We start from the raw sequence: 25,704 nt of genomic DNA, 5'->3' as shown, positions 1-25,704 counted from the left end.
AGTCGTGGTGTTGAGCCACAGCCTGGGATTGCCATTTCATACTGGCATCTGGGTCCAGCAGCAGAACAGCAGGAGGCTGTCCCATGAATCCAGATCCACTTATCTGATACCTCTGATCATCACGCTGGGAGCCTCTCTTAGATCCATGCATCTGCAGTTGAGAACAGTCCTCTCCCTGACTTAGTTTGTAAAGTAATGGTCTCTTCCAAATAATGCCTAGAGGGCTGTGTAATGTGTGCAGGAAAACACCCAGCTGTTGGCAGTATCCAGGAGCTCGGTTAACAGGTTTGCAGTTCAAACAACAGGCTGGTATTTTGGTTTATCAACTCTCCTGACTTGTGGAACAGCCTCCTGTCTTCCTAGAGAAACAGCTCAGAGGATCATGTTCATAATAAGGACAATTTGGAAGGGTTGATAACAGAGTAATATCTGGCAAAGCGAACAGTGTTTACCTTGCAATTATATTAAGGGTGGCAGTATGACGGTAGCAGCAGTTTTCATTATGAAATTATGTGCTCCGATGCACCAGCTCCCAATACCCCAAAGGACTTGTGGGATGCCCGGCTCCAGAAAGACGCTGGAAACTCGAAGGACTGATTTATGAGGAAAGGGCCATGGGGAACGCTGAAAACGTGACATTTACAGACATGTCACGGGACTTTCCTGACTCAGACCCCGTAAAAGGCAACGCTAATGCAGGAACATCAATGATGCAGATACACAAGGCTGCGAGGAGCGCACACATTCACAAAGAAATTTTAATTTTTAATTTATGTACAATTTAATTTAATTTACGCACGTCGGTGCCGGCCCCAGGGTCCCCACGGAGCAGCCGGTCACACCCCCGCCCCTCAGAGAGCCGGGGCACGGTCCGGGGCGGGCACGGAGGCGGCCCGGCCCGAGAGCCGCTCCCCCTCCGTGCCTCCCTCCCCTCCGTACGCTGCCGGAAGGGTCCGTCTGGAAAAGCCGCCGCTTCTCCACGGGCCCGGCGGCTCCGCCGCCGCCTGGGAGCGCCCGAGCCTCGGCCGCGACTGTGCCCGGCGGGGGCCGCGGCCGGCGGCGCGCGGGGGCAGAACCGTGGGGCCCGTGCGGGGCCGCGCTCGGCAGCGGCGGCAGCGCCGGGCCGGCGGCGGAGCGAGAACCGCGCTGCACCGCCCCGCCCGCCCCTTCCCGGCGCAGGCAGCGCCACGTCTCGGGCAGGAGCCGGCGCCGGGCGGGCGGCCTCAGGTCTGCGGGGGCTGGCCGGGATGGGGGGCGGCGGGGGCAGCTCGGGGCGGGGGCAGCTTCAGGCCGCGGGGCGCTGGGGCTGCCCGGGGCACCGGGGAACCGCCCGGCTCGGCTCGGCTCGGCTCCGCTCCGTGGGCTGCGGTCCCGGGCCTCCCGCTGCTTCTGCTGGCGCCCAGGGACGTGCCCGGCCCAGAGACCCCGCGGCCGTGTCTGCCGGTGCCTCCCGGTCTGTGACCGGGACCCGTTGTCGTTCTGACTGTTCGTGTTTTAAGCAAAATCCGTGACTTTGATGCAGCCCTTTCCATATGGGCTTATTGTGTTCCCGTGGCGTGCCTACATTTGTGTGTGTGTGTGTGTCTGGTTGTGCGAAACACAGGGATACAAAAGGACTCGGAGGCCAGAATACCCTTCCGTTTAATACTGGGAATGGGTTGTGCAGGGGAAAGCCATTCTTCATCACCTTGATCATTTAAACGCGTTTTATGACAAGGACAACAAACCATCTCGTGTGGACTGGATTTTGACAAGGTGTAAGGAGCCAAAATCTTGCTTGCCTTTTGTCTGCGATTCCTCTTGGTAACCTGTCACATAGCATCTATTTGCTGTACCTAGGAGTTTTATTGAAAGCTTTATTATACTGAAAATCTTTAAAAATTAGTAACAAATCACAGTAAAGGTATTAATTTTTTTTGTTTGGTAGAGGTTTCCCATTTGGAAAGGTGCCGCAAATTTCTGGCTCCTTCACAGCTCATTTCTGTAAGGATCACCCGCATAACCGTGTTTTTCTGTGTGTCCTGAGCTGTTTGCTGCTTCAGTAACATTTTGGAGGTGATGGTGGTGTTGCAGGGTGACCAGGGCAGTGTGGCACAGTAGCAGTTACACAAGTGCTCCCTGGAGGTATGGAAGGAATGTTGTTCAAAATGTTTGTGTTCATGTAAAAATGCAGTCAAAATATTCCTGATTTGGCATTCTCCAGAACCACACCCCCCCACCCCAGAGGTTAGATTAGGTATTCAGAAGTTAGATCTGAATACCTGAATTATTTGCAAATTCTGTAAACTGTGTTTGGAAATCCTTTTCTTGGCTGGTCACAGGAGAAGGCAATGTTTAGCTGCAGTTCCAGGCCGTGTTCTGACTGCCAGCTTGTGCTGTAATGAGTAGTTCAGAGTCTGTATAGTGATTCATACTTCTTATTCTGCAGACAAGTAAACAGTAATGATGTAATTTATTTTTTAAAAAGTTAAATCTGAATTCCATACTTCATTTTAACAAAAGATACTGAAACTCATTCCTTTAAATGAAATATATGGTATGTTTCCATATATATACTGTAATTTACAGGGGACAATACTACTCTGTTACTGGCTTTGTTCTTAAAGCAGAGGCCAAAGAGATCTTTCTATTAAAAGGGACAATGGTTCTAAATCAGCTGTCTTGCTAAATATCTGTTGCATCCTTCTGCAGTGTATCAGTGCTACTAAAATAGTGAACATAAACAGATCACTTTTTCTCCCCAGATCTGGATACTTGGTTGTATTTCATTGTTTTTGTTGTTACTGCATGTCCTGGTTCTGTCTGTGGGCACTACTTTATTTTTAACTCATATTTTCAGAGCTCCAGGAAATGTTTGTAAATTCGCTACATTTTGTTTCTAGAGGATGCAGCTCCTTGGTGATTGCGACTTTGGCTGCGAGCTGTTTCCATGATGTGGAGTTAGAGCTGCCTGCTGCACACCAACAGCTCTACAGCTCAGAACTGTGCTCTTGTGTGACACCTTGATGCTGTTCTTGCTGATGGAGAGAAACAGGACTTGGTAGTTCACTTGGTGGCAAATTGTTGAGAAGAAGAACTTTCCAGGGATCTGGATCATTTTTACCATGGACTCCTCATCTGTCCAGCAGGATGTTCACTTGGAGAGCAGAAGTGGTAATGGGGCTCCCAGCAGCTCTGAAGAACTTTCAGATTGTAAAGCCAAGTCACAGCTACTTACGACAGATGAAATTAACAGTAAGTTATTTCATACACACCAAATAATTTCCTATCTTACCCTGGCTTTTATATAATCATCTGTGTTATTGTTCAGGTGAAGTTTTTCCTTGGGGTCAGGAATTTTTTGTACAGCAGTTTTAAGCAGGTTTGGTGAAGTCTATAGCTCTGTGTGTATGTAAAACTGTTGTGGTTTTTTTTGCTGTAGAACTTGTTCTTCTGAAAGCAAAAAAAACCCTACTAGCTAAAATACTATCAGCTGTCAGGTGAGTATTTATTGTTCAGGGTGTCAGTCAGTCTTCAGATAATGTTTCCAAGAGTGTATACCTGAAACTCTCTAGAACAATCAGTTCTGAAATTACTGTTCCAGAGTAAGCTTGTGACTGGAGTACTTTATTCTGGCAGAAGAAATCTTCCTAATAAATTAAATCACTTAAGCAAACCCAAAACATCTGGCTCTGCTTCTCTTTGTGAAAGAGAGATACTGGCATGTACTCTCCAGTTTATCTCAAAGTAACTTTTATAGGTAGACAAGCTCTATAATAAAATAATCATGCAGCTGTTTATGAGAAACTGTTTAGAGTCCACTATCTGAGTAGATTATCGAATCAGAGTTGAGTTGGAAGGGAGCTGTGCAGGTTATCCAGTCCAACCTGCTGCACTGAGCACACCTAGTTCTGGAGTAAGATCAGGTTGCTCAGGCCCTCGTGCTATTGAATTCTGAAAGTGTCTGTAGAGGGAGGTTCATCAGCCTCCCTGCCCATTCCAGTATTTAACTGCTTTCATTGTGAAAGTATTTTCCCTGCACTGAATTGAAATCTCCATGTTTTCCTGGCAGAAGTCCAAGGATATGTTGGTGTTCAAGGATGTGGGGGTGGCTGGGTGGAGAGCTGTGTACATTGTGGCTGCCTAGACACACAAAACCACAGTGGTTCCTTGTGTAAAAGGAGGTGACGTGGTGAGGTTGGGGCCTTCTGGCACCACAGGTTTGTCACCTTGTCACAGGCAGCAGAGAGGAGGCCCTGACACTTTATTTGCTTTTCTTACTCTGCCCATCATCAGAGTGGCAGAGTGTGATGATTCATTCATCTTTTCTGAAGCTGGAGATCACGTGTTCCTGTTCTCTCTTGTGTTTGACAATCAAATTGTGACTTTCAATTAGATAGTGTGTCTTTCTACTGTTTTTATTCTAATTGCATCTCCTTGCCCATTGTTCTAAAAAGACTGCAGCTGCTTTGACACTACTGCCTTTAAATTTCTTTATTCAAGGAGCGTTTAGATTATGTCTCCTGGCCTCAGGAAGTCACTAGGAAACCATTCCTCCAGAATTTTGCTCCAGCATCCCTTTGGTATATGTATACCACTCACTGCTGGGAAGAAAAAATGTGAATAAAGTATAAACCTGATGCAGTTTCTGAGATGGGCAGAAACAATATTTCTGAATGTATGAGCTGTCATCATATTTTTGGCTGGTGGCTATTCTTAGCATTGACACCTATTTCAAATTCAGTTTTGCCAATATTCTAGTTTTAAAACATGTTAGTCATTAAAAAGCAGTCTTTCCCTCTGTCCTCCTTTACGTCCTTGTTGAACTCACCCCTTCCATCATGTCTGCAACTGTTTTTGTGACAACATGATGATCTAAATCAGAGAAGTGATTAAGGCTAAATGGCCTGAAATGTCTGCATGACAAATAAGATTCTCAAAAGTATTTTATTCAAATCTTAGAGCTGATGGGTTTTGGCAGCCTAAGTCTGAAAGCTTTATATTTCTACCCAAATTCAGTTTCTTCATTCAGTTTCCTCTCTGCTGGTTCACACTGAGCTGGGAAGATGCACTGCAGAGGTGGGAACTTGATTTCTGCACTTGCAAATACTTTGTGATCATAAATGTTAAATATTTTCCACCATCTTTAGGAAAAAAAAATATAAACATTGCATATTATTCCAGTGAGTTGCAGTTACTTCAGTGATAACATGGTGTGGAAATGAACAGAAAGACAGTGGCTGTTTCAGTGCTTTGTTCATTTGAGATATACAGTAATTAATTTAAAGTTAGATACATGGGTTTTTTGCAACAGCAGGTTCATAAATGTTAGTAGTCCCCAGCCAAATGAAATAGAAATGAGAAATCCAGGGTATAAACCTGTGAAATGTTTATCTGGTTTTGAATATGCATTTTTCCTGCTGGAAGAGAAAAATACTAGTAAGTGGGGATAAAATTGGTGTTGAAGTGATTCTTTAATTGCATTTTAATTGGTAGGTTTATTATTTTGATACATATGATCTTTGCTACTATGCTTTTGATGAAGATAACCTATTTGAAAAAATGTAAGCTCAGTTTAAAATTGAGAAACTGCTTGAGCCAGGCTGGAAATGGGGATGGTGGATGCTTTCTCCCCAGTGCCCAGCTGCACATCAAAGAGCTGAATCATTCAGCACAGGCCTGCAGCTGCTGAGGCTTACTTGTAGTAGATTGTCTCTCAGAGTTCCTTACACTTGGTGTTTCATGCTTCTAAGCCTAACAAGATTTAAAAACCTCTATGAAGTTTTGAAGATATGTTTTATGATGACTTTTGAGGTCCTGCTTGAGGGCCACATAGTAAAGCAAATGAAAAGTACTTATTCTGGTCTTCTAACGTAAAGAATCAAAAATGCTCTATGAAATGTCTCCTGCCAGTTGCTGTCAGTAGCAGTTTCTATATTCATGCAATGTAAAGGCAGTAGTGCTGGCTTTGTATTTGGGTGGAGCTGTGAAGATGAATTAAGTGGCTTGAAGTTGTAACTCAGTAAAACTTTCTTTTCCAGCTACCAGTAATAACATCAATGAAGTGCCAAATGAAGAGGGAAGTCTGGAGATAAACAGCAAAGTGGATGCCTGCCAGAATGGGCCAGAGTCGCTCTGCCTTGACTCTCCTGGATCTTTTGATCCTACCAGCAGTGAGCAGGGTGAAGAGTCATCCCCAGGTGTGACTGGTTTCCATGACAGCCTAAGGAAGTCTCAGGGAACTAGTGCTGAGGGCATAGCTCTTAGAAAAGAAGCTTTGCAGTCTCTCAAACTAAGTCTTCCCATGCAAGAAACTGAATTGTGTAAGCATCTGTTTATGGTGGTGCCCCTGCTTTCTCTTGCTGCATAAAGCTTTTTACTCTGAGCCTGGCTCTGGACTTCTGTAACATCATTTAAGCTTGAACTAAACTTCATTTTTGCAGTAAACTTTTACTTAGAACTGCAATTCATTTTCTTTCAGTAAACCACCCTCTGCTACAGCTAAGGCACTGCCTTACCATTTAAAACTGGCTCTTCACTGGAGGGGAATTCACGCTTTCTGGGGCTGAAGCTATTCTAATCTTCTTGATTTTTAGGAGTAACAGGTGACATTAAAAAAAAAGAACAGCAGAACCAGGTGATTTTAAGCTGAGAAAAAAAGGAGAGAAGAGCAATGAAGGGGGGGAGAAGGGAATATCTTTATATTAAGGTGTCTAAAAGTCTTACTACAGAGAAGGTTTAATGTGAGTTAAAGTTTAATGTGAGTTAATAAAAGGTAAGAAAATATATCCATGGAACCATTTTCCACTACTTGTAGGGAATGAGTGGACTGTGTAGGTCTTGCTTAGTTTTATAATTTTAGTACTGTCAGAAATGCAGGACAAGTGAGATTAAGTGACAGCAATATTTTTTTTTTCTTGCTGTATAATCTCTTGTCATGTCCTCCATCTGTGGAGGAATTGTAGCATTTGCTAACTGAGCAGTGGAAGTCCACAGGCTTTATCAGTGCTTACACAAGGATGTATTTGAAGAGGGTCATTTGAGGTGCATGTCAGTGGGCTTTCCTTTTGTTCCTTGCTTAAGCATGAAGCATGTTGCTGATGGTAGAAGGGGCTTTTACCTTTTGCATCCCTTTTACCTGTGTTGGAGTTTTCTGTTTGACTGTGAAGATGCCTTTCCCTTACAGGCTCTGTAGAGTCTTCACTGCCACTGGAAAATGAAGAACAAATCAGACTTCAGGCAAGAAGGCGTCTGGAAGAGCAGCTCAAACAATACCGAGTGAAGAGACACCAAGAAAGAGTGAGTACCACACAACACATCTTCTAGATTGTGTTTTGTTGAGAAGCTTGAAAACTTTACCATTTCTGTTCCCTGAATTAAAACATTCAGTAGTTTTCTCAAATGAGAGAAAGCATTTTTGTCTTCTGGACAGGCAAAATTTGGTTCTGTTAGCTCATCAGTAATGTACCATTTTGAGCTACTTAAAATAGGGGAGGAAAAAACAGACACCAAACTTAAAGTAACCTAAATGTTCAATTTTGCCTATATTTTTCAGTTACCTTTTGGAGTCTCACATGAACATTTTCAACATTTATATACTGCAGCTTGATAGGGTTGGTTGCTGGTATAATTTACCTTGTTTATGAAAGGACATATGTTTAATATCAATGTAAAAGTGTAGAGCTTTATATCTTAAGTTACAGCAAAATAAGTCTTTGATGCTATTTCAGAGTTAACATTCTGGAATTTATTGTTGACTCTTTGCTTCTTTTAGTCGAGTCAGTCTACATCCAAAACCCGTCCCTCCAGCACCCTGGATCCTGAGCTGATGTTGAATCCAGAAATCCTGCCAAGAGCCAGCACTGTAGCAATGACTAAAGAATATTCCTTTTTGCGGACCAGCGTCCCCAGGGGGCCAAAGCTGGGTAGCCTGGGACTTCCAGCATCCTCAAAAGAAAGAAGAAGCTCAAAATCTAAGGCCAGCAAGATCCGGTCCTTGGCTGACTACAGAACGGAAGATTCAGATGCTCGAAATGCTACTGGGAATTCCGTGGCTCCTGACTTACCTGGGGGGGCTCTGACACAAAGCAGAAGTGGCCCAACATCAGTTGTGTCTGAGATCAGTCTGCCCTCTGACGTGGATGATCGGGTAGAGAATTCCTCCTTGGCAGGAGACAGCATTTCAGAGATTGATGGCAGTGAAGTGGGAATGAGGCTGGATGGAAATGAGAGTGACAGCTCTACCTACAGCAGTGTATCAGGGAAAGGGCTGTATAGCAGTTTGCAGAATGCAGAAGGCAAACAGGACACTCCATATACAATAAATGGCCAGAAGATACATCCTGAAGCAATGGGGCAATTTCCTTCCCTTAGTGAGGTGCTGCAGGCTGCAGCAGTGGAGCACCAGGCCCAAGAGCAAGAAGTTAATGGGGAGGTACGGAGCAGGAGAGACAGTATTTCTAGCAGGTAAGGATATCTATTGTTAATGATATTTTCTTGGAATAGGCAGCCTATTACTAGCTTTAGATCCAGTTTTAACTTACACTGTTATTGAGTCTGTTAGTAGCTTACAAATTCTAAAAGAATCTGAGAGGTTGCTTCACTTGAGTACCTATTTACTAAGTATATCTTTAGAGAAAGATATTTTTGCCACTGGCTGTGTTAAATGTACTGCAAGCAGTTGTTTCTGTCTGTATAGAAGGGCTTCATTCACTGAATCACTCATGAGCCTTTGTCTATAAAGTCTGAAAGTACAGACTTGACTGCCTCAATGATATTTAGTATTGTCTTTTTCCTCATCTCTGCATGTACCTTTCAGACCTCACATAGTTAAGGAATGCCAAGGGTCTTGTCCTAGATATCTTATCCTCTTCAGCCCTTTGAGAATGAGATTTCGTTTCCCAAGCTTATGTGTATATGACAGGTATCAAACTGATTCAGAAAGCAAGTGTGTAACTGGTGATGCCCTTTTTATCAGTTGTCTGCAGATGCATATTTTATATGTCCTACTTTTGAAATTACTTCCCCCACTTTATTGGAATAAAGTGTCATCCCCAAATATGTTGAGGTCTACAATCAGTTGTTGATGATTATTCTGGCTTAGATTTATTTCTTATGGTAATGGGAAAAGATCCTTTTTCTCCAGGTGCCTTGGTTCTACAGCAAGGAATCAGCATAAGGAATCCCTTATGCCAAATACCTGTTATTCCTTCTTATGGAGAAGTTATGAGAATAACTGTGAAGGTTATGAGTTATAATTGTGAAGTTATGAGAATAATTGTGAAGGTTTTGTGATCCCATCATGTCCAGTTGTCTGCTTAAATGAGATTTGTAAATGCAGAATATGATGAAGTCAATGATTGCAGTTCTGAAAAATAACAAATATATGGTGCCACACTAGATTCTAGTTGCTACAAGTACAGGAAACTAAAGTATAAAACCTTAGCAGGTATATAATTTCTTTCTCTTTTTACCAGAGGTTGTTACACTGTGTTCTGCATCTATCATAAACCAGAATAATGTGCTACAGTCTCAGCCAAAGGGATTCTGAGTACCTCTTGCTTTCAGAGTCACTTTTCTTCAACTGGACAAGTTTTGTATTCTAACCCTGTGACTGTGCTTGTGCTGTCTCTGTCTCCAGTGTTTCTATGGAAAGCTCTATCGCAGGAACTCATGACGAGATGCTGCAGGTTATGAAGGAGAAGATGAGACTTGAAGGGCAACTAGAAGCACTCTCACTAGAAGCTAATCAGGTAGAAAATGAATTTGGAATTCTGTATTCAGCAAATCAAAATAAGATTTTAATTAATTTTCAAGAACCTCTTGCTCATTACTTGTGGAATTGTGTTTTGTAAAAACATTATTGAATGAGGTACTTTACAAGAGTGCCATGGTGGGCTGACCCTGGCTGGATGCCAGGTGTCCACCAAAGCTGCTCAGTCCCTCTCCTCCTCAGCTGGCCAGGGAAGAGAAGAAATAACAATGAAAGGCTCGTGGGTTGAGATAAGGACAGAGAGAGATGGGGAGTCTCAGCTCCAGAGCATGGAGCACCTCCTTTGGTCTTTGCCTTATCAAAGCCACTTTGCTGGGCATCTTTTTTAGTCAGCCACTAATATATTTTTCTCATGAGACTCCTGCATTTTGGTTTTCTGGACACATTCAGGCTCTCAAAGAGAAGACTGAGCTACAAGCCCAACTTGCAGCTTTGAACATGAAGCTTCAGGCACAGATGGAGCACAGCCAAAACAGCCAGCAGAAGCAGGAATCCCTGAGCTCAGAAGTGGCCACATTAAAGCAGTCTTGCTGGGATCTGGAACGAGCAATGGCTGACCTGCAAAATGCCTTGGAAGCAAAGAATGCCAGTTTGGCTTCTTCAAACAATGATTTGCAATTAGCAGAGGAGCAGTACCAGAGACTCCTGCAGAAGGTTGAAGATATGCAAAAAAATGTTCTCACCAGAGACAGTACAGGTGGGATGATGGAAATGTCAGTCTTTAAAATCTGTTGTTCCATAAATCATTTTATTTCAACTTGATTTTGAAGTCCAAGAAGAAGAAGAAATTTAAACTTGTGTTTATTTGATAGCATACTAATAAAATGGTTTCCATTTTAAGATGTTTGGTTTTGACTTTGTGTCACAGAAGTGTCACAGTTTGCAAGCTGCCATTGCCAGCCTGGAGAGAGAGGCATAAATATTTAGTCCAGACAGTGGCCTAGTTGTTTTTTTGGAAAATTGTACAAATGCTGATTTGTAACGATGACTCTACGTGCCAGGACACCTACTTCCTGATGTTTAGTTAGTTCATATTTTCTGCCTCTAAGGAACTGTGAATGCTTACAGAAGTGATTCATTTAGTTTAATTTTATTCTGCTTATGACCTGGTATTTTGGATTCTAGCACTTTGGCAGGAAAAGCCAATCTTTCTATAATTAGGCATATGTGCTTTTGTTCAACAATTAAGGAAAAATAGATAAAATTACAAATACAGCAATAATCCTTGAAAAAGTGTGCATAAAAATTGCATAATGGGGTGTGTTAGTCCAGGCTCTTTATTTTTGTTTTTCTAGTTCATGACCTGCGACAGCAGTTGGCTTCCTTGCAGACCCAGCTTCAGAAGGTGCAGCTGGAACGGACCACACTGACCAACAAGCTGAAGGCATCTGAAACAGAAATCACATCTCTCCAAAATGTGAGGCAGTGGTACCAGCAGCAGCTGGTCCTGGCACAGGAGGCCCGTGTCAGGCTGCAGAGTGAGATGGCCAATATACAGGTATTGTGATTTATTGCATATGGGAGAACTGAGAATCTTTTTTTTTTTTTTTGTCAGTTTTATCCACAGGAAAAAACTGATTTATTTTTCCTTCTTTTAGGCTGGGCAAATGACTCAAGCAGGGATGCTGGAACATCTCAAACTAGAGAATGTGGCCCTGTCTCAGCAGCTGACTGAAACCCAGCACAGGTCCATTAAAGAAAAGGAACGTATTGCAGCACAACTACAAAACATTGAGGTTTGTGAAGGGTTTTCATGAGTTATGTTCTGTCCACATTGTGTATTTATGTTTTGTAAAATCAAGGGTATTCTGGCAAAGTAACATAGAATTCTTATGAATTGGTTCAAATTCTGCCTTATAAAAGCAGTAAATATTTGAGAACAAATAAATTTGCGTGGCATTATGAACAATAAGAGGGAAGAAGGCCATTCAAAGGTGATACTTGCATTTTCAGTTCTAACATTTGTTTTTAATTGAACTTTGAAGGCAAATGTAAATGTTGTCTTTTGCCCATCCATGAACTTGTTCAAGAGGAAACTTAATTGGAAGTTAATCTAAATAGGTAATGTGTTTTTTAAGTGTGTGAAATTGCTCAGTGATCAGGTTTGTCTTTCCTTCCCTCCAGTAAGAAAAATTGGGTAAAATCTGAAGTGCAGTACAGTCACTTGCAAAGCTTTTAGAACATTAAAATCCCCTGATTTTCAGTGACATTTCTGCTTCTGAGTCAAAGGAGAGTAAAGCAGCAAGTTAGTGGAAGCACCCATCTGCAGTGTTACTGATAGCTTGTATAAATGACAGGACTGTTTCCTGAGTAGCTACAGCATCCAAGGAATCCCTTTTGGTTTAGAATTTTCCCAGACAGCTTAATTTTAATAAAGATTATTTTTCTTCATGTCTTGCTCATCAACTGAGAAAGGACAAGGTGATATTTAATAGGTATTCAGATTGCCACAAGTATGCAAGACATTCATTATTATTCTAAGGTGTTTTAAGTATAGGAATGAGTGACTTCAGTAAAGGCATACAGGTGTGTAAGGCAGACATCAGAATTATTTTTGTGTTTTTCCTCTACAAATTTTCTTAATAATTTACTTTTCTCTTTTCCTATTTTTTTCCCACTCCTTCCCCTCCATTGAAACTGTAGAAGTTGATTCCATGCTTTTTCTATGCAGGCTGACATGTTAGATCAGGAAGCTGCCTTCATGCAGATCCAGGAGGCTAAAAGCATGGTGGAAGAAGACTTGCAGAGGAAATTAGAGGAGTTTGAGGATGAGAAAGAACAGCTTCAGAAAATGGCTGATTCTGCAGCAACATTGGAGCAAGAATTGGAACAGGTAGACTGTTGTTAATCAGCTTCCCAGGAATTCCAAGGGAAATACTGGTTTGGCAGAAAAAGCAATAGTAAATTGATACTGACCTCTAAACTTCTTTTTGAAAACTGAAAGATTGCTGCAAAAATGAAGTGCATACTAAAGTCATTCTGTTTCAGGTGAAAAGGCCTTTTTCCCAACCATGTCAGTAATAATACTTTTTAAAAATTTCATAACTACTGTCTTGCCAGATGCTGGTTTTTTTAGTGAATTCAGCATGTGATTATTGTGAGCATAGACAAAAACCACAGATCCATGTTCAAAGTTGTCAGGCAGTCAGGATATCATTGCATACATTTACACTTACAGTCATATCATTACATACATTTACACTTACAGAGCCCTGCTTTAACCTTGTAACCTTATGCAGGCACCATGTCAAGGGCTGCAGTGACATGAAGTATGTGATAGCTCAGTACTATATTCCATGTCATGATATGGTATTATTAATAATGCTGAATTTACCTGAATTTGCTGTGGACACGTTTTTCAAGTAAAATTTTTGAATACAATGAATATTATGAATATTTTACGTTTGTCATTCTGGTCATTGCTTAGCCCGTGAGGTAACAGATGCTGCTCAAGGCAGTCAATACAATTAACAGAGTAAATACAAGTGGGCTCAGAAAGTTAAAAATATTTTCACCTTCTGCTGTTTTCTCCTACAGGCTGAAATATTAATTATAATACTTGATTTTGATTAGAGTGCTTTTGCAAAGATAACCTTTGTTTTGTATTAATTTAATTTTAAAATATTTCCTGTCAGGTCAAGTTGACTTTGCATCAGCGAGATCTGCAGCTTGAATCCTTGCAGCAAGAACACCTCGACCTGATGAAGCAGTTGACTCTAACCCAGGAGACACTGCACACCAAAGAGCAGTCCCTGGATGACCTGCAAACACAGTATGATGAACTGAAGGCCAGGCTAGAAGAGCTCCAGAGTGATGCTGCTTCTAAAGATGACACAATCCAGTATTTGCAGAATGAGAAGATTGTGTTGGAGGTGGCTCTGCAGGCAGCAAAAGCAAGTAAAGAGCAACTTGATGAAGGGGCCACACGCCTTGGAGAAGGTACAGAGGTAACATCAGAAATCTTGGAGCAGCTGAAGCAAGAAATGGCAATCAAGTCAAGCCAGGTAATGATCTTTCTGAAATCTTACCAGTTTTAAAACACAATAATTTGGAGTACAGGTCAGAGTTTGGTTAGTAGTTTTGTAGTGTGCTCTTTTCTGTGGCTCTGTGGGCCACACATCTTTCCTGTGCAGTAATTTGGTTTGCAGTGTGGTGACCTGGTGAGTGTATTTCTGTATAAAATGTTGTATTATCTAACCACTGAGATGCTTAGTCAGAAACAGGATCCTTGTTAGATTAGGCAATTGTTACAAATCAGACAGATAAGCTCACCAAAGAAATCAGGTATAATATGACATTTGGCTCATAAAGCAATGTTTGCTTTTTGCCCCTCTGGCAGGTGGAAAATCTGCAACAAGAAAATGCCAGCCTCAAAAAACAGCTTCAAAAAGTGAAGGAACAGTTCCTGAAGGAGAAGGTAAGTAAAACCAAAGACATTTCAGATACATAAACCCAAGGAATAAACTTTCTTTTACAGTGAAGGCATGTACTTCTGGGGAAGTTTTGAGATCTATTTTTTGTATCACAGAACTTTGTGGCATTAAAATACAGAAAATGTATAGCTTTCAGTTGAATTTCTGTCTGTAACTAATGTGAAAGCTGATCCACCAAAAAATGCATGCTTTGATAGGGCTTTGGCCTTTGCCAAGTGATGCACCATAGAAAATGTCTTTGATTTGTTGATTAGATTTGCTTTTGCAAAAGCACTCATGTAAATCTTCAAGTGTTGTCATTTCCTTGCAGCTTTGAAAAATAATAGTTGCTTCAGTAATTAGATGGTAAATAAGTGCTTTACTGCAAATTTTATTCTGAATTTACACAGTTTTGAAACAGCAATTTGAAATGGATATGTCATTAGTGTTGCACATATATGTGTCTTATTTATAAGGTGGCACCATTAATTTGCTGCTTGATTGCTTATTAGCCTAATGTCAAAGTTTTAGTTTGTTATGTTTAAGTTTGGGAAGGCTGTTTAAGCTGTCAGTCATAGTTAAACCCTCTTCTCATGGCAAAAGTTACTAATTATGTGCATAGGATGGTTAATTTTTTACAATTAGTTTGGTTTTTAAAAATGGCACATAATGCAGTTTTCATAAAGAATGTGAAGAAGAGTATCCCTTACTGCAGAGAACATTGAGGTGTTTCATTTAATAAACTGCTAATATGATAATTTGATATCTGAGCTTGCATAAAAGCCTTTGAACCAGAGTAAATATCTTACAGAAGCTGGTGCTGGTTTGTATGACACCCCCACCCCCTCAAACTAAAAGAATATCAGTGAATACTTTCTAGTAAATTAGTCAAAAATTTGCAAAGCTGAAACAGAGGTGAAACATTGTCCTCTTGAAACTCTTGTGTGCAAGGTCATGGTGGAAGCTTATCGAAGAGATGCCAGCTCCAAGGACCAGCTCATCAGTGAGCTGAAAGCGACAAAGAAGCGCCTGGACTCGGAGCTGAAGGAGATAAAAAAAGAGCTGCTGAAAATCCAAATTGAGAAACAGTCACTCGAATCTGAGCATTCAAAACTGCAGAAGGAAGTATCTCAGGTTCACCAGCAGATGGTGGAACTAGAAAATCACCTCCAGTCAGTGCAGAAAGAACGAGATGATATGGAAACACGCCTGCAGGTATGGAAGGTGTAAGGCTTTGGAGAGTGTTACATCCAGGATACACTGCTCTTTCTGTTAACTTTGTAAAGAAACAGAATGACCACCTGCTAGTTAATGTTCTTGGTTATATATTTAAAATAGTCCAGACATTTCAACATATACCTACCAAAATTCTGTAAATGCATGACTGCTTACTAACATCTCATGTAAGTAAGTGGGGAGAAGCACTACAGGAGTGGTAGAAGACTGATGTGGAAGCATTTTCCTTGGTCCTGCAGTGAACTCCATCTGAGAATAAGATACAAACACTCTTCATATGTGTCAACAGTGGTGGCCTCAAAGGAAAGAGTTAAAGAGAAAAGGGAAAGAGAATATGGAGGACTAGAGAGCAATTTATATTTAGAGATGGAAGTAATTTTGAAATTTCATTATTTTTCTTTTATAATCAAATATGACAGCAAAATGCTTTTGTTCTTACACTCATGAGTCTTCTTTTCCTTCCTGTTAAGTCTTTGCAGTTCGATAAGGAACAAATGGAATCTCTTGCTGAGGCAAATCAGGCATTAAAACAACAAGTAGAACAAATGCAAGAAGAAGCAAAAAAGTAAGTGTTCTTCTAGCACAGACAAAAGAACTACAGCATCTGGTTTTCATATATGGCTTTCAGATGTTGGGTTTTGTTGGGTCATGTGAAAAATTAATCTTGTAGTACTATTTGTCAAGCAGCTTTTGTTTTTACCTGCTGTTTTCTTTTCCTTTCACACCAGGGCCATTACAGAGCAGAAACAGAAAATGAAGCGTCTCGGGTCAGACCTGACCAGTGCTCAGAAAGAGATGAAAGCAAAACACAAAGCCTATGAGAATGCAGTCAGCATTCTCAGTCGGAGGCTGCAGGAATCTCTTACTGCAAAGGAATCTGCTGAGGCAGAGCTGAGCAAACTAAAAGCACAAATTACTGATGGTGGGAATGACCAGATTGCTCAGGTATGCAGATGTCCTTTGACATTGTACAAAGACAGAGCTATGTCTTGAAATACTGTTTCACCCTGAAGTGATGAAAATATTTGGAAAGTAAAGCTAGATAACAGGATGGTGTCAGGGTTCTGAGCACTGAGAACTTCTTTAACTATGTTTGAGAGAGGTAATTTGGCAAAGATAGAGTTACTGATTAAATTTTTTTTGTTGGTTGGTTTTTTGGTGGAATTGTTTAATCTTTTTTTTTAAGGGTTAGTATCTAAAAGTTGTCCAAGATTTTAGCTCTTACTGCTTTTTTCTCATTGACAGCTAAAAGTTTTTCAAGGTAGCCATAGCTTATTTATATATGTTAGGCCTGTAACAAGAAAATTAATTTACTAAGGGAAGCTCCAATTTCTTGAACCAATGGAGCAAGATATCAAATACACCTACAGCAGTAACTAGATGCAGAGGTGGAAAACTCTGAGCAAGGCCTTTAAATTAAACACTAGCACCTTGTTTCATGTTTGCTAGAGAAGCAGGTTTTTAACCAAAGCAGAAGTGACTCCTGAAGATGGGTGATGCACTAATCACATGTGACCCCCTTGTCTTTAGGAGAAGATCCAAGCTCTGAAGACAGAACTGCGAGCTCTGAGCAGCAGTAAGTTGATGCTGGAAAAAGAGTTGCAAGAAGTGATTTCACTGACCAGCCAGGAGCTTGAAGAATACAGAGAGAAAGTGCTGGAACTTGAAGATGAGGTGATTACTTTATTTGCTTGGTAGATGGGCATATGACAGTAAAAAGTGCCTGCGAGACAGGGAAAAATTGTAGTACCAAAATTTTATTCCAATGGTGGAGAAAATCAGAATCATGGATAGGAAACATCATGTCAGAGGTACTTGCAAATTTTGTTGCCTTGTGCTGGTTCTTTGTGGTTTCATGAGTCATTGTCCTATAGGGAAAGAGGATGAGAGAGAAGAGTGGTTCCTATATTAGATATCAGCTGTGTCTGGTCATGAGACAGTGAGGATACATAAACCATTAGCTTTTGGAACTACTGAGAGTCACGGGTCCCCAGTGATGCTGAGGGCCAGGTGATGGTGTTTGGTTGTAGAGTGGCACCAAAAAATCATATATATCAACTGCTTTGGATCTGCACCTGAACAGTACTCCTGGATTCTTCTTTCTAGTAAACATTTTAGTCTTCCAACAGGAAAAAACACCAAAGTGAACTTATTTTTTACTGTTCATTTAAAAAAGAAAAGAAAAAATAAATCCCACTCTGGAAAAACTAGACATTTAATAAGTTTAACTCAGTTTTTTATGATAGTAGCACGAAGCTGTTTGGTTATGTTTGTTTGATTTGTGGTTTTCTTTGACTATAGCTCCAGGAATCTAGAGGCTTCAGGAAGAAGATAAAACGTTTAGAAGAAATGAATAAGAAGTTGGCCCTCGAACTGGAACATGAACGTGGAAAACTTACAGGTCTCAGCCAGTCCAACGCCGCTTTGCGGGAACACAACAATATCCTCGAAACAGCATTAGCAAAAAGAGAGGCAGACTTGGTACAGCTGAATCTACAGGTATTTCACTTTTTGATGTAATAACTTCAGAAGGGAATTGGCTCATGTGATACAAGGCTGGTGCATTTTCTTCAGCTCTGGATGCCTGCCCTGTGTGTTGCATAACAGGATCAATATGGGGGTTGAACAAGAAGTCAGAAATGGGACTTTGCATTAAACAGAGTTTTCTTTAGAAAAAAAATTTATAAAATTGCCCTACAATATTTGCAATAGTGAAAGTGTAGGTATTTGGAACATACCAAATCCATATGTGTTACATATGGATTCATTGAGATAAATAATTCTTATTCCTTTATTCCCTCATTCATTTGGACATAGGCAACGAGCTACCATTTAACCATAGCTTTTACAAGTGTAAGGTTAAAGGTATTGTGTGGAAAGAATAATCAGTGAACAGCAGAGAGTTTTTCTTCAGTCCCTGCATTGGCTTGTGTTTGTATTTCCTCTACTTCCAGTGAGTCCACACAAAGTGTGCATTTGTTTTTGTGATGTGTTACAGGTTCAGGCAGTCCTAAAGCGGAAAGAGGAAGAGGATCAGCAAATGCAACAACTTATTCAAGCTTTACAGGCTTCCTTAGAGAAGGAAAAGTTAAAAGTTAAAGACCTTCAGAAGCAGGTAATGGCTCATCTTTTATTTACTTACAAAGCGATTTAAAGGTATTTAAATAAGTATATTGAAATGAAACCTAGGTTTTGTAACATCCTGCTTCCTGCAGGGAGTCTGTCAGGATGGGCAGTGGCTGAAAGATCAGTTGATGTCTCCTCTGTTGTGTCTTGTGTTAAGCTCCCTTTATGATTCCCCTGCAGAGAATAAAACAAAGTAAATCTGCATCTTTTTGTCCTGTTAGGAAGCAGCAGCCAAAGCGGATGCAGCCCACAACCGGCGACACCACCGGGCAGCCATGCTGGAGCTCAGTGAGATCAAGAAGGAGCTCCACGCCAAAGAGCTGCTGGTCCAGGCCCTGCAGGCTGAGGTGGACAAGCTGCAGTAAGTAAATGTCTCAAAAAGGACAGTAATTAAAGCAAATCCTCTCAAAAAGCCATACATCAGTGAATTCTTGGGTTTGCCCCTTTGGGGTGGATTATGTTGAATGTTTCTCAGCAGAACCTAACCATGGATGTTTGTTTGGACTCTGAGCAAATACCTGCATTTTTCTCTTTATAATTCAGTTAGACCTGAGGTACACTGGTTTTAGGCTTCACTATCTGCTTTTTTTTCTACTTTCACCACACACTTCTAATATTTCACATTGCTAGTAAGGATTAACATTTTATCTATATCCTATTATTCCTCTGTTTTACATCCCTGAGGAACTACACAGAGAATTAATTTGATTATTGACTATGTTCCACAATGTATTAAAATTCAGTTTGCTCATATATAAATTTTTTCTTAAATTATAAGAAACTATCAGACCTACATGAAAATGGATATAAGCTTAACTCTATTCCTCCAGAAACAAAGCAAAATTGCTGACAGGGTTTTGTTTGTTTTTTTTTTGCTGTATAATCAGTTGTTTGTAATTGGACTATTACCAGTGCTCAAGAATTTAATAAATTTTTTTCAATATTTATTATTTATACATATCTTTCATAAAATCTTCTTGTGATTTAACTCTTGCTCTATGAATGTGTTGGCAAAGCCCTCAGTCAAAGCTGTGATTAAGCAGGTTCCATGCACAGTCATATCATTTATAGTTAACTGGCTAACCCAGTGAAGTTCTTGTTTTACAGAACAGATTGAGTAACTGCTGTGTCTGTTAATCTTGCTGTGCAGGGTAGAGGATGAAAAACATTCCCAGGAGGTATCTCAGTTCCAGCAAGAGCTGGCAGAAGCCACATCTCAGCTCCAAGTTCTGCAGAAAAACCTGGATGACAAACTTAGTGAACAGCCTCTAGTAAGCCAAGAGGTAAAAAGTGAACACTTACTGTGTTTATCTGTATTTCTATTGCACTGTATGATTTTGTCTTTAATTCAGCATATTTAATAAAGTTTCCCTAGGTTTTCTTAAGAAGGTTTTCATGAGACATAAGAATATATTTTGGATTTTGTGATTCATTGCACCTGTAGATAATTCCAATTACATTTTATTTTCCCCTGGTAGGTGGAAGACCTGAAGTGGGAAGTAGAACGAAAAGAAAGAGAAATTGAAACACTTAAGCAGCAGCTGGACATGACTGAACAGCGCAGTCACAAAGAGTTAGAAGGGATACAAGTTGTCCTGCAGGTATTTAATCGAGCCAGTTCTGATGGATGGAAATTTTGATTGCTGTAGGGGGATAATTAAAACTATATTTTTATTTTTTAAAAGCATACTTACACTTTTTTCTGAATTTTTATTTTGACTGTGCTGTTACCTTTGTAGTTCTTCAACCTCTATGCCATTAAAATAGGCTACTGACTTTCTTTTAACCTAACCTCTGATTTTCTGCCATTTGGCAAATCTGGCAAATTTGTTTTAAGCAGCAAACAGTTTCATACACTGTTTTGTGTTGGTTTTTTCTTCTAGTTTCTTCTGGAAACTGATAAGATTATAAAAACATTAGTTGGCTGGAATTTTTATGCTGTTTCTCTACATCACATTGATTCTCTTCCCATTTAGAACATCAAGACTGAGTTAGAGATGGTGAGGGAAGACCTGTCAGCAACTCAGAAGGATAAGTTTATGCTGCAGGCTAAAGTGACTGAACTGAAGAACAGCATGAAGTCACTGCTGCAGCAAAACCAGCAGCTGAAGTTGGACCTGAAGCATGGCAAGATGAAGAAGGTATTTAAATAGAAAGAACACTTTTTGTAAAGTACAGGAAAGCTCTCTGCCAATGCTCTTAAATAGCCTAACATGAATGTGCCTGTGATTCCTGCTCCTTGCAGATGTGCACCAGTAGCATGATGTGAGACTCTTTCTAGGTGGGAAAAATTATATTGATGAAATAAAATTGTGTTTCTGTCTCCTTTTTTTCCTTTAACCAGAGGAAAGAGCTGAAAGGCGAGAATAACTCTTCCAATCCAGTGACTCCAGTCAAGATTCCTGACTGTCCAGTGCCTGCTGCCTTGCTGGAAGAACTGCTGAAACCAACAGCTGTGAGCAAGGAGCCTCTAAAGAACCTGAACAGCTGTCTCCGGCAGCTAAAGTATGGCCTGTTGTTTTAAACCATAGTAAGGAATCTTAAAAATGTTTTCAGGAAACCAGCTGCCACTATGAGGAAAAAAGGATTTGTAAAATTAATTATTTATTGAGACTATATTTAGGACAGTAGGATGTTCTGTCTTTGTAAGTGCTTGCTTATGTGGTCACTGCCATAGTGAAAGAAGACTTTACAATAAACTAAACAAAATATCCATCCTGAATTGTACACAGCAGAAAAAATCAAAAACAACTATTAACATTTTTTTAATCAAGCACACTGTATTTGTTTTGTTCTTAAGCTTCTTGTAGATTTCTCTCTCGTGTATACAGCTATATCTTAAGTAGTCTTGGAGTAGGTATCAAAAATCAGAAAAGTAATTTTTTGGTCTTGGATTTAGCAGTCATTTTTCTGCTTGCTAATTTTTGCTTTTTTTGTTCTCAACAAATCCAAAGGCAAGAAATGGACAGCCTTCAGCGGCAGATGGAGGAACACACCATTACAGTACATGAATCAATGTCTTCATGGACTCAGATTGAGGGCAAGTTGATGGACCTTACTTCTACAAGTCCTACAAGTGCATCAGACCAGCAGGAGACTCCTACTGCAGATGAAAAGAAAGAGAATTGTAGTGTTAGTGACAAGGAAGCTTTGACACTATAACCTCTTATCAGTTGTCTTTCTTCCTATTGCTTTAAGTATATAAACAAATCTTTATAAAAATTATTTATTTCAGTTTTTTAAATGGTGTTCAGAGTTGTGCTTTTGCCTGTAGAAGCAAAGGGCACTGATTTGAGAAACTGATGGGATAGTAAATGCAGAATGTGCTATTCTAAGCGTTTGTTTGAAACAGTTCAGTCGTGTTGGGTACTGCCAAGTGGTGAATCTAGCTCATTTGAGGGTCTAGTAAGAGGTTGAGATGAAGATTTAAAATGAGGTCAAGAGGAGCATCTGGTTTCAAGTATGCAATTGTTCAATCTGGGTGAGTTTGTTAAGGAGTTACTGTTAATTATGTAACATCTAGGTTTTCTTGTTTGTTTCTTTTTAATTTGTGGGAGTAGGATGTATTTTTTCCCTCATCTTGGATTGTAGCCAAACTACAGAGAAGAATAAGTTCTCATGTTCAGCCATCAGCAGTGGTTGAGAACTGGATATGCTGAGTATTCTCTTGCCCTTCCTATAATCTCTTATTTTTGAAATGTAGATTATCAAGATCTGTATTTGAAGGAAAATAAGTTATTGTAAGCCATTTCCAGTTTTGAAGATGACCTCTGACCTATAGCAGAAGAAACAAGACTGTAAAGACAAGCAACAGAGAGCAGTTGGTATCTTTGGCAGATTTGCCTGGGACGTTTGCTGATGTTTTTCTCTTACAGTCACAGGCCAGTAGTGAGCTTTGCTTCACTGCACAAATAATTTGCACCTTTTTATTTCAAGTTTTGAAGTAGACACCCATTTAAAAGTATGTGTGTAATATATATATATATATATATATATACATAAGAAAAAAATCATAATTTTCTGCCTTTGAATATCTGGTTTAATATGCTTATATACTGTAAGTTAAGGCTACAATGAGGGGTTTTGTTACTGTCATTGTTTTAATGTTATGTTTAAGTTTGCTCTTTGACATACTGTACAAATGGCTTAGGGGAATCAGCACCTAAAGCCAGAGCTTTTAGAAATGTAATTATTTTTACTTTAAAAGACATAATTATAATGCCTATAAAATTATTATTTTTAATAGCTTTATCTTCTCCCACACACTCCCTCTACTTTTTGCACCCTCTATTCCAAGGTGTCCAGGGTGAGTGGAAGTGTTGGTACTGTGGCAGTCCCTCTGCAGAGCACCTTGACTAAGTTATTTTTAAAGCAGCTCACTTTAGTTTCCTTCATCTTTGGTCCCATTGCTCCAAGTGGCTCATAGTGCAGTGACAAGCCAGGCCTCTCCTCACTCTAAAATTCAGTGTTAGGGTATTTGGAAGATTTAGTGGTTACTCGTGTACTAGAATGTTTTTGTCCTTAAAACAAAACAAGTGAATTATATCCATTGTAGTTTGGTGTTCACCAAAAAAAAAAAATCTATTAAGTACAAGTGTATTCAAAGGCTGGAAGAAAAATTCTAGTTCATGTATTTTTCCAAAGAGGCTGTCGCTCTTTTTGGGTTTGGTTGTAGCAGAGGAGGGGGAAGGATATTGCATTTTGTTTAGCAGTAAGGCAAAAAATAAATAACCAAACAAAACTCCCAAACCCATCTATATTTATCCAAAGTCTGATTTCTCGTAGCTACCACTTCAAGCTCTAGTCCAGTTGAACACTTTGCACTATAAATGTTTTTACTGAATGATTTCATGCCCTGCAGCTACTGGATTTTAACTTAGATTTTCTTGGGATCAAAGTCAAGTGGTGCTGACAGTCAAGGTTTTGCAACTGGTAAAGGAAGGAATGCATTGGTGTGGTATTAGATGCCCATCAGATGGATTTACCAAACAATTCAAAATCAAAAGCTTTACAAACTAGCTTAAGACATGTCTGCACACTGCTGCAGTCTGCTTTGTAGAGTAAATGGTACTGATTATCTTGCTGTTGTCATGTTCTTGAAGTTGCCTGTATATTAAGCTCAAAGAAGAAAAAAACCAAACCACAGTATTGATAAAGAAAAAAAAAAAACTGTAACGAATAATATATTCAGTACAAGAAAACTACCAAATGTCCAGGATTTAAAATACTACTTGTGCAGCGGTAATGTTGCTGTTCACTTCATTAAATGCATTGCCTACAGTTCAGAATCCACTATGTTCTAATCTGTTAGTTCAGCAGTGGTTGTATGGATAAAGGTTTTATCTGGTATCAAAGAAGCCAGAACTTTTAGAATCTTCCCTAGTTGTTCTGAATGTCAGCTCTCCTTTTTGTGTCCATTCTGCCTCCTGCTGCAGTTTCTCTAGCTCCTGAAGACATCTGAGCTTGCACAATCAGCCTTAGATGTGTTTTTCCCTTTCCAGGATGAGGGAGCTGTTGTGGATTAGATTCTGCATTGGCCCAACTGCTGCTGGCAGTACCTGGACACTGGGTATTGTCCTGTTATATTCACATTGTGCTTTTTCCATGTCATTTACTTAAATGAAGGACACTGAGACTTTAGAGGGTCTAAATCTGGTGAGGTACTAAGTGAAGTTACAGAAGTCACTTGGGAGGTCTACTAGAAGGAGCATGCAGTGTGTGATAAAGGCAAGGCCATTTCTTTGAAGCTCATCAGCTATGTTTTTAATGACCCAGAGAGATAGTTGCTGCTTTATTAAAAAGCCTCTCCCTGAGGCTGAGCATGCTCAGTCTGCAAAGCTTCAGGTCTCTGCTGTCTAGGCAATAAAGTAACTTAGCTGTAGGAATGAAAATTGTCTCCCCTCTGCCTGTCACAGCACTGCCAAATAATCAGGAGAATCTGAAGAATAATCTCTTATAATTTTATTCTACTTTTTCAAGCACTGCAATAGAATGTATTTTCTGTGTTTCTTCAGTGGTTGCTACATACTAAACCAAATCTAGTTAATGAAGGAGAAATGTCACTGCAATGTGAGAATGTTCCCCAGTGCTGAAAGCTGGTAAATGGTGCAGCATTATTTTTTCAGATACTGTTGAGTTTTTGAGGGCTCTTGAATAACTGTGCATTTAAAATAAATATCACAACAAAGGCCAGCAAACCCTACAATAGAATAAAATGTTTCTGAGTCTCTGGCATTGCTGAATATTGCATAATGCTCCATTCTGTTGTCTTCCAGATTTCTTGGAAATATTTGTGCACTGTATTGGGATCAGCTGAGTCCCCTATCCACTCATGCAGCAGGAGGATCTGATCCCATACTGTTTATTCAGGCAATATCCTAGCAGAAATCTATGGGATTTTCACACGTGAAAAGTAATATCCAGGATGAATGTTCTACTGTTCATATTGTCATGGATGATATTTTCCTCCTTAGGGGAGAGAACTGCAGTGGCACAGCTATTTTAGTGTTAGCTGTGACAACATCAAAGGTGTGCTGGGGACAGGTGGTATTACCAATATAAACTTACCTTAAAGATGACAAATTCACTCCTGGTGATGCAGAAGCTTGTGATATACATTTTATTAACTTTGTGGCGAAAGTGGGAATAGTTGCACGTGACTTGCTGTGATCAGAGCCTTTAAGTATTTTCCTGTGAAAGCAATTGCTGTCCAGAGGAATTACTGATGCTCATCAGCTGTCATCTGATCACTGCCTCCTACTAATGAGCAACACTTTGGGCTTGGGCAGCCTCATTTCCAATACAGATGCACAGATTTCTAGGGGAGGGAAAGATGTTCTGAATGAAATGGTTCTGTTTCATGTATGACATTCAGTAATGTCTGCTTAGGCCGTATTTGTAAAGATAGAAGTTAATAATTCCATGTTCTTGAAGAATGGATAACCCAGGGGCTGGAGGAGTTACACTATGTACAATTAATGTTTATGATCATACAAAGCATGTTGATTATAAAAATTATGTGCATAGGGATTCCTTTAAAAGTTTTGTGCAATAAACTATTTTTGCTAAAGGGCCCCATGTTGTTTCTGCTTCGAGAGAGTTACCATTTTCTCTTCGGTTTTGGACAGGAATTTTTGTGTTGGGATCCTGAATATGCTGTGTAGCCACCTTTAAGGAAAA

The 25,704-nt window shown here is 40.0% G+C and overlaps 1 protein-coding gene across 1 annotated transcript; it reads left to right on the top strand.

Annotated features, from left to right (window-relative positions):
• The first annotated feature begins 1,152 nt into the window (after positions 1-1,152).
• On the top strand, positions 1,153-25,598 carry GOLGA3 (golgin A3). Its single transcript, XM_066562102.1, has 24 exons — positions 1,153-1,227; positions 2,883-3,234; positions 6,021-6,179; positions 7,166-7,278; positions 7,754-8,445; positions 9,620-9,731; positions 10,142-10,448; positions 11,047-11,249; positions 11,350-11,487; positions 12,423-12,584; positions 13,387-13,755; positions 14,091-14,168; positions 15,115-15,378; positions 15,870-15,964; positions 16,128-16,344; positions 16,930-17,073; positions 17,701-17,898; positions 18,398-18,514; positions 18,747-18,886; positions 19,676-19,808; positions 20,004-20,126; positions 20,502-20,666; positions 20,870-21,030; positions 21,480-25,598. The coding sequence occupies exons 2-24, from the start codon at positions 3,105-3,107 to the stop codon at positions 21,685-21,687; spliced, it is 4,428 nt and encodes a 1,475-aa protein (XP_066418199.1). The 5' UTR covers positions 1,153-1,227; positions 2,883-3,104; the 3' UTR covers positions 21,688-25,598.
• Positions 25,599-25,704: the final 106 nt, after the last annotated feature.

This window comes from Molothrus aeneus, chromosome 18 (assembly GCF_037042795.1).
Source record: "Molothrus aeneus isolate 106 chromosome 18, BPBGC_Maene_1.0, whole genome shotgun sequence".
Taxonomy (NCBI): Eukaryota; Metazoa; Chordata; class Aves; order Passeriformes; family Icteridae; genus Molothrus; species Molothrus aeneus.
This window is presented reverse-complemented; position numbering and strand designations above follow the sequence as displayed.

What these genes read in the sequence shown, in the direction of transcription:
- GOLGA3 (XM_066562102.1), top strand. Translation starts at nt 3,105, where the DNA reads ATGGACTCCTCATCTGTCCAGCAGGATGTTCACTTGGAGAGCAGAAGT. An exon ending in TCTCACCAGAGACAGTACAG is followed by an intron (nt 10,449 to 11,046) that starts GTGGGATGATGG and finishes TTGTTTTTCTAG; the next exon opens with TTCATGACCTGCGACAGCAG. An exon ending in AGCCTCTAGTAAGCCAAGAG is followed by an intron (nt 19,809 to 20,003) that starts GTAAAAAGTGAA and finishes TTCCCCTGGTAG; the next exon opens with GTGGAAGACCTGAAGTGGGA.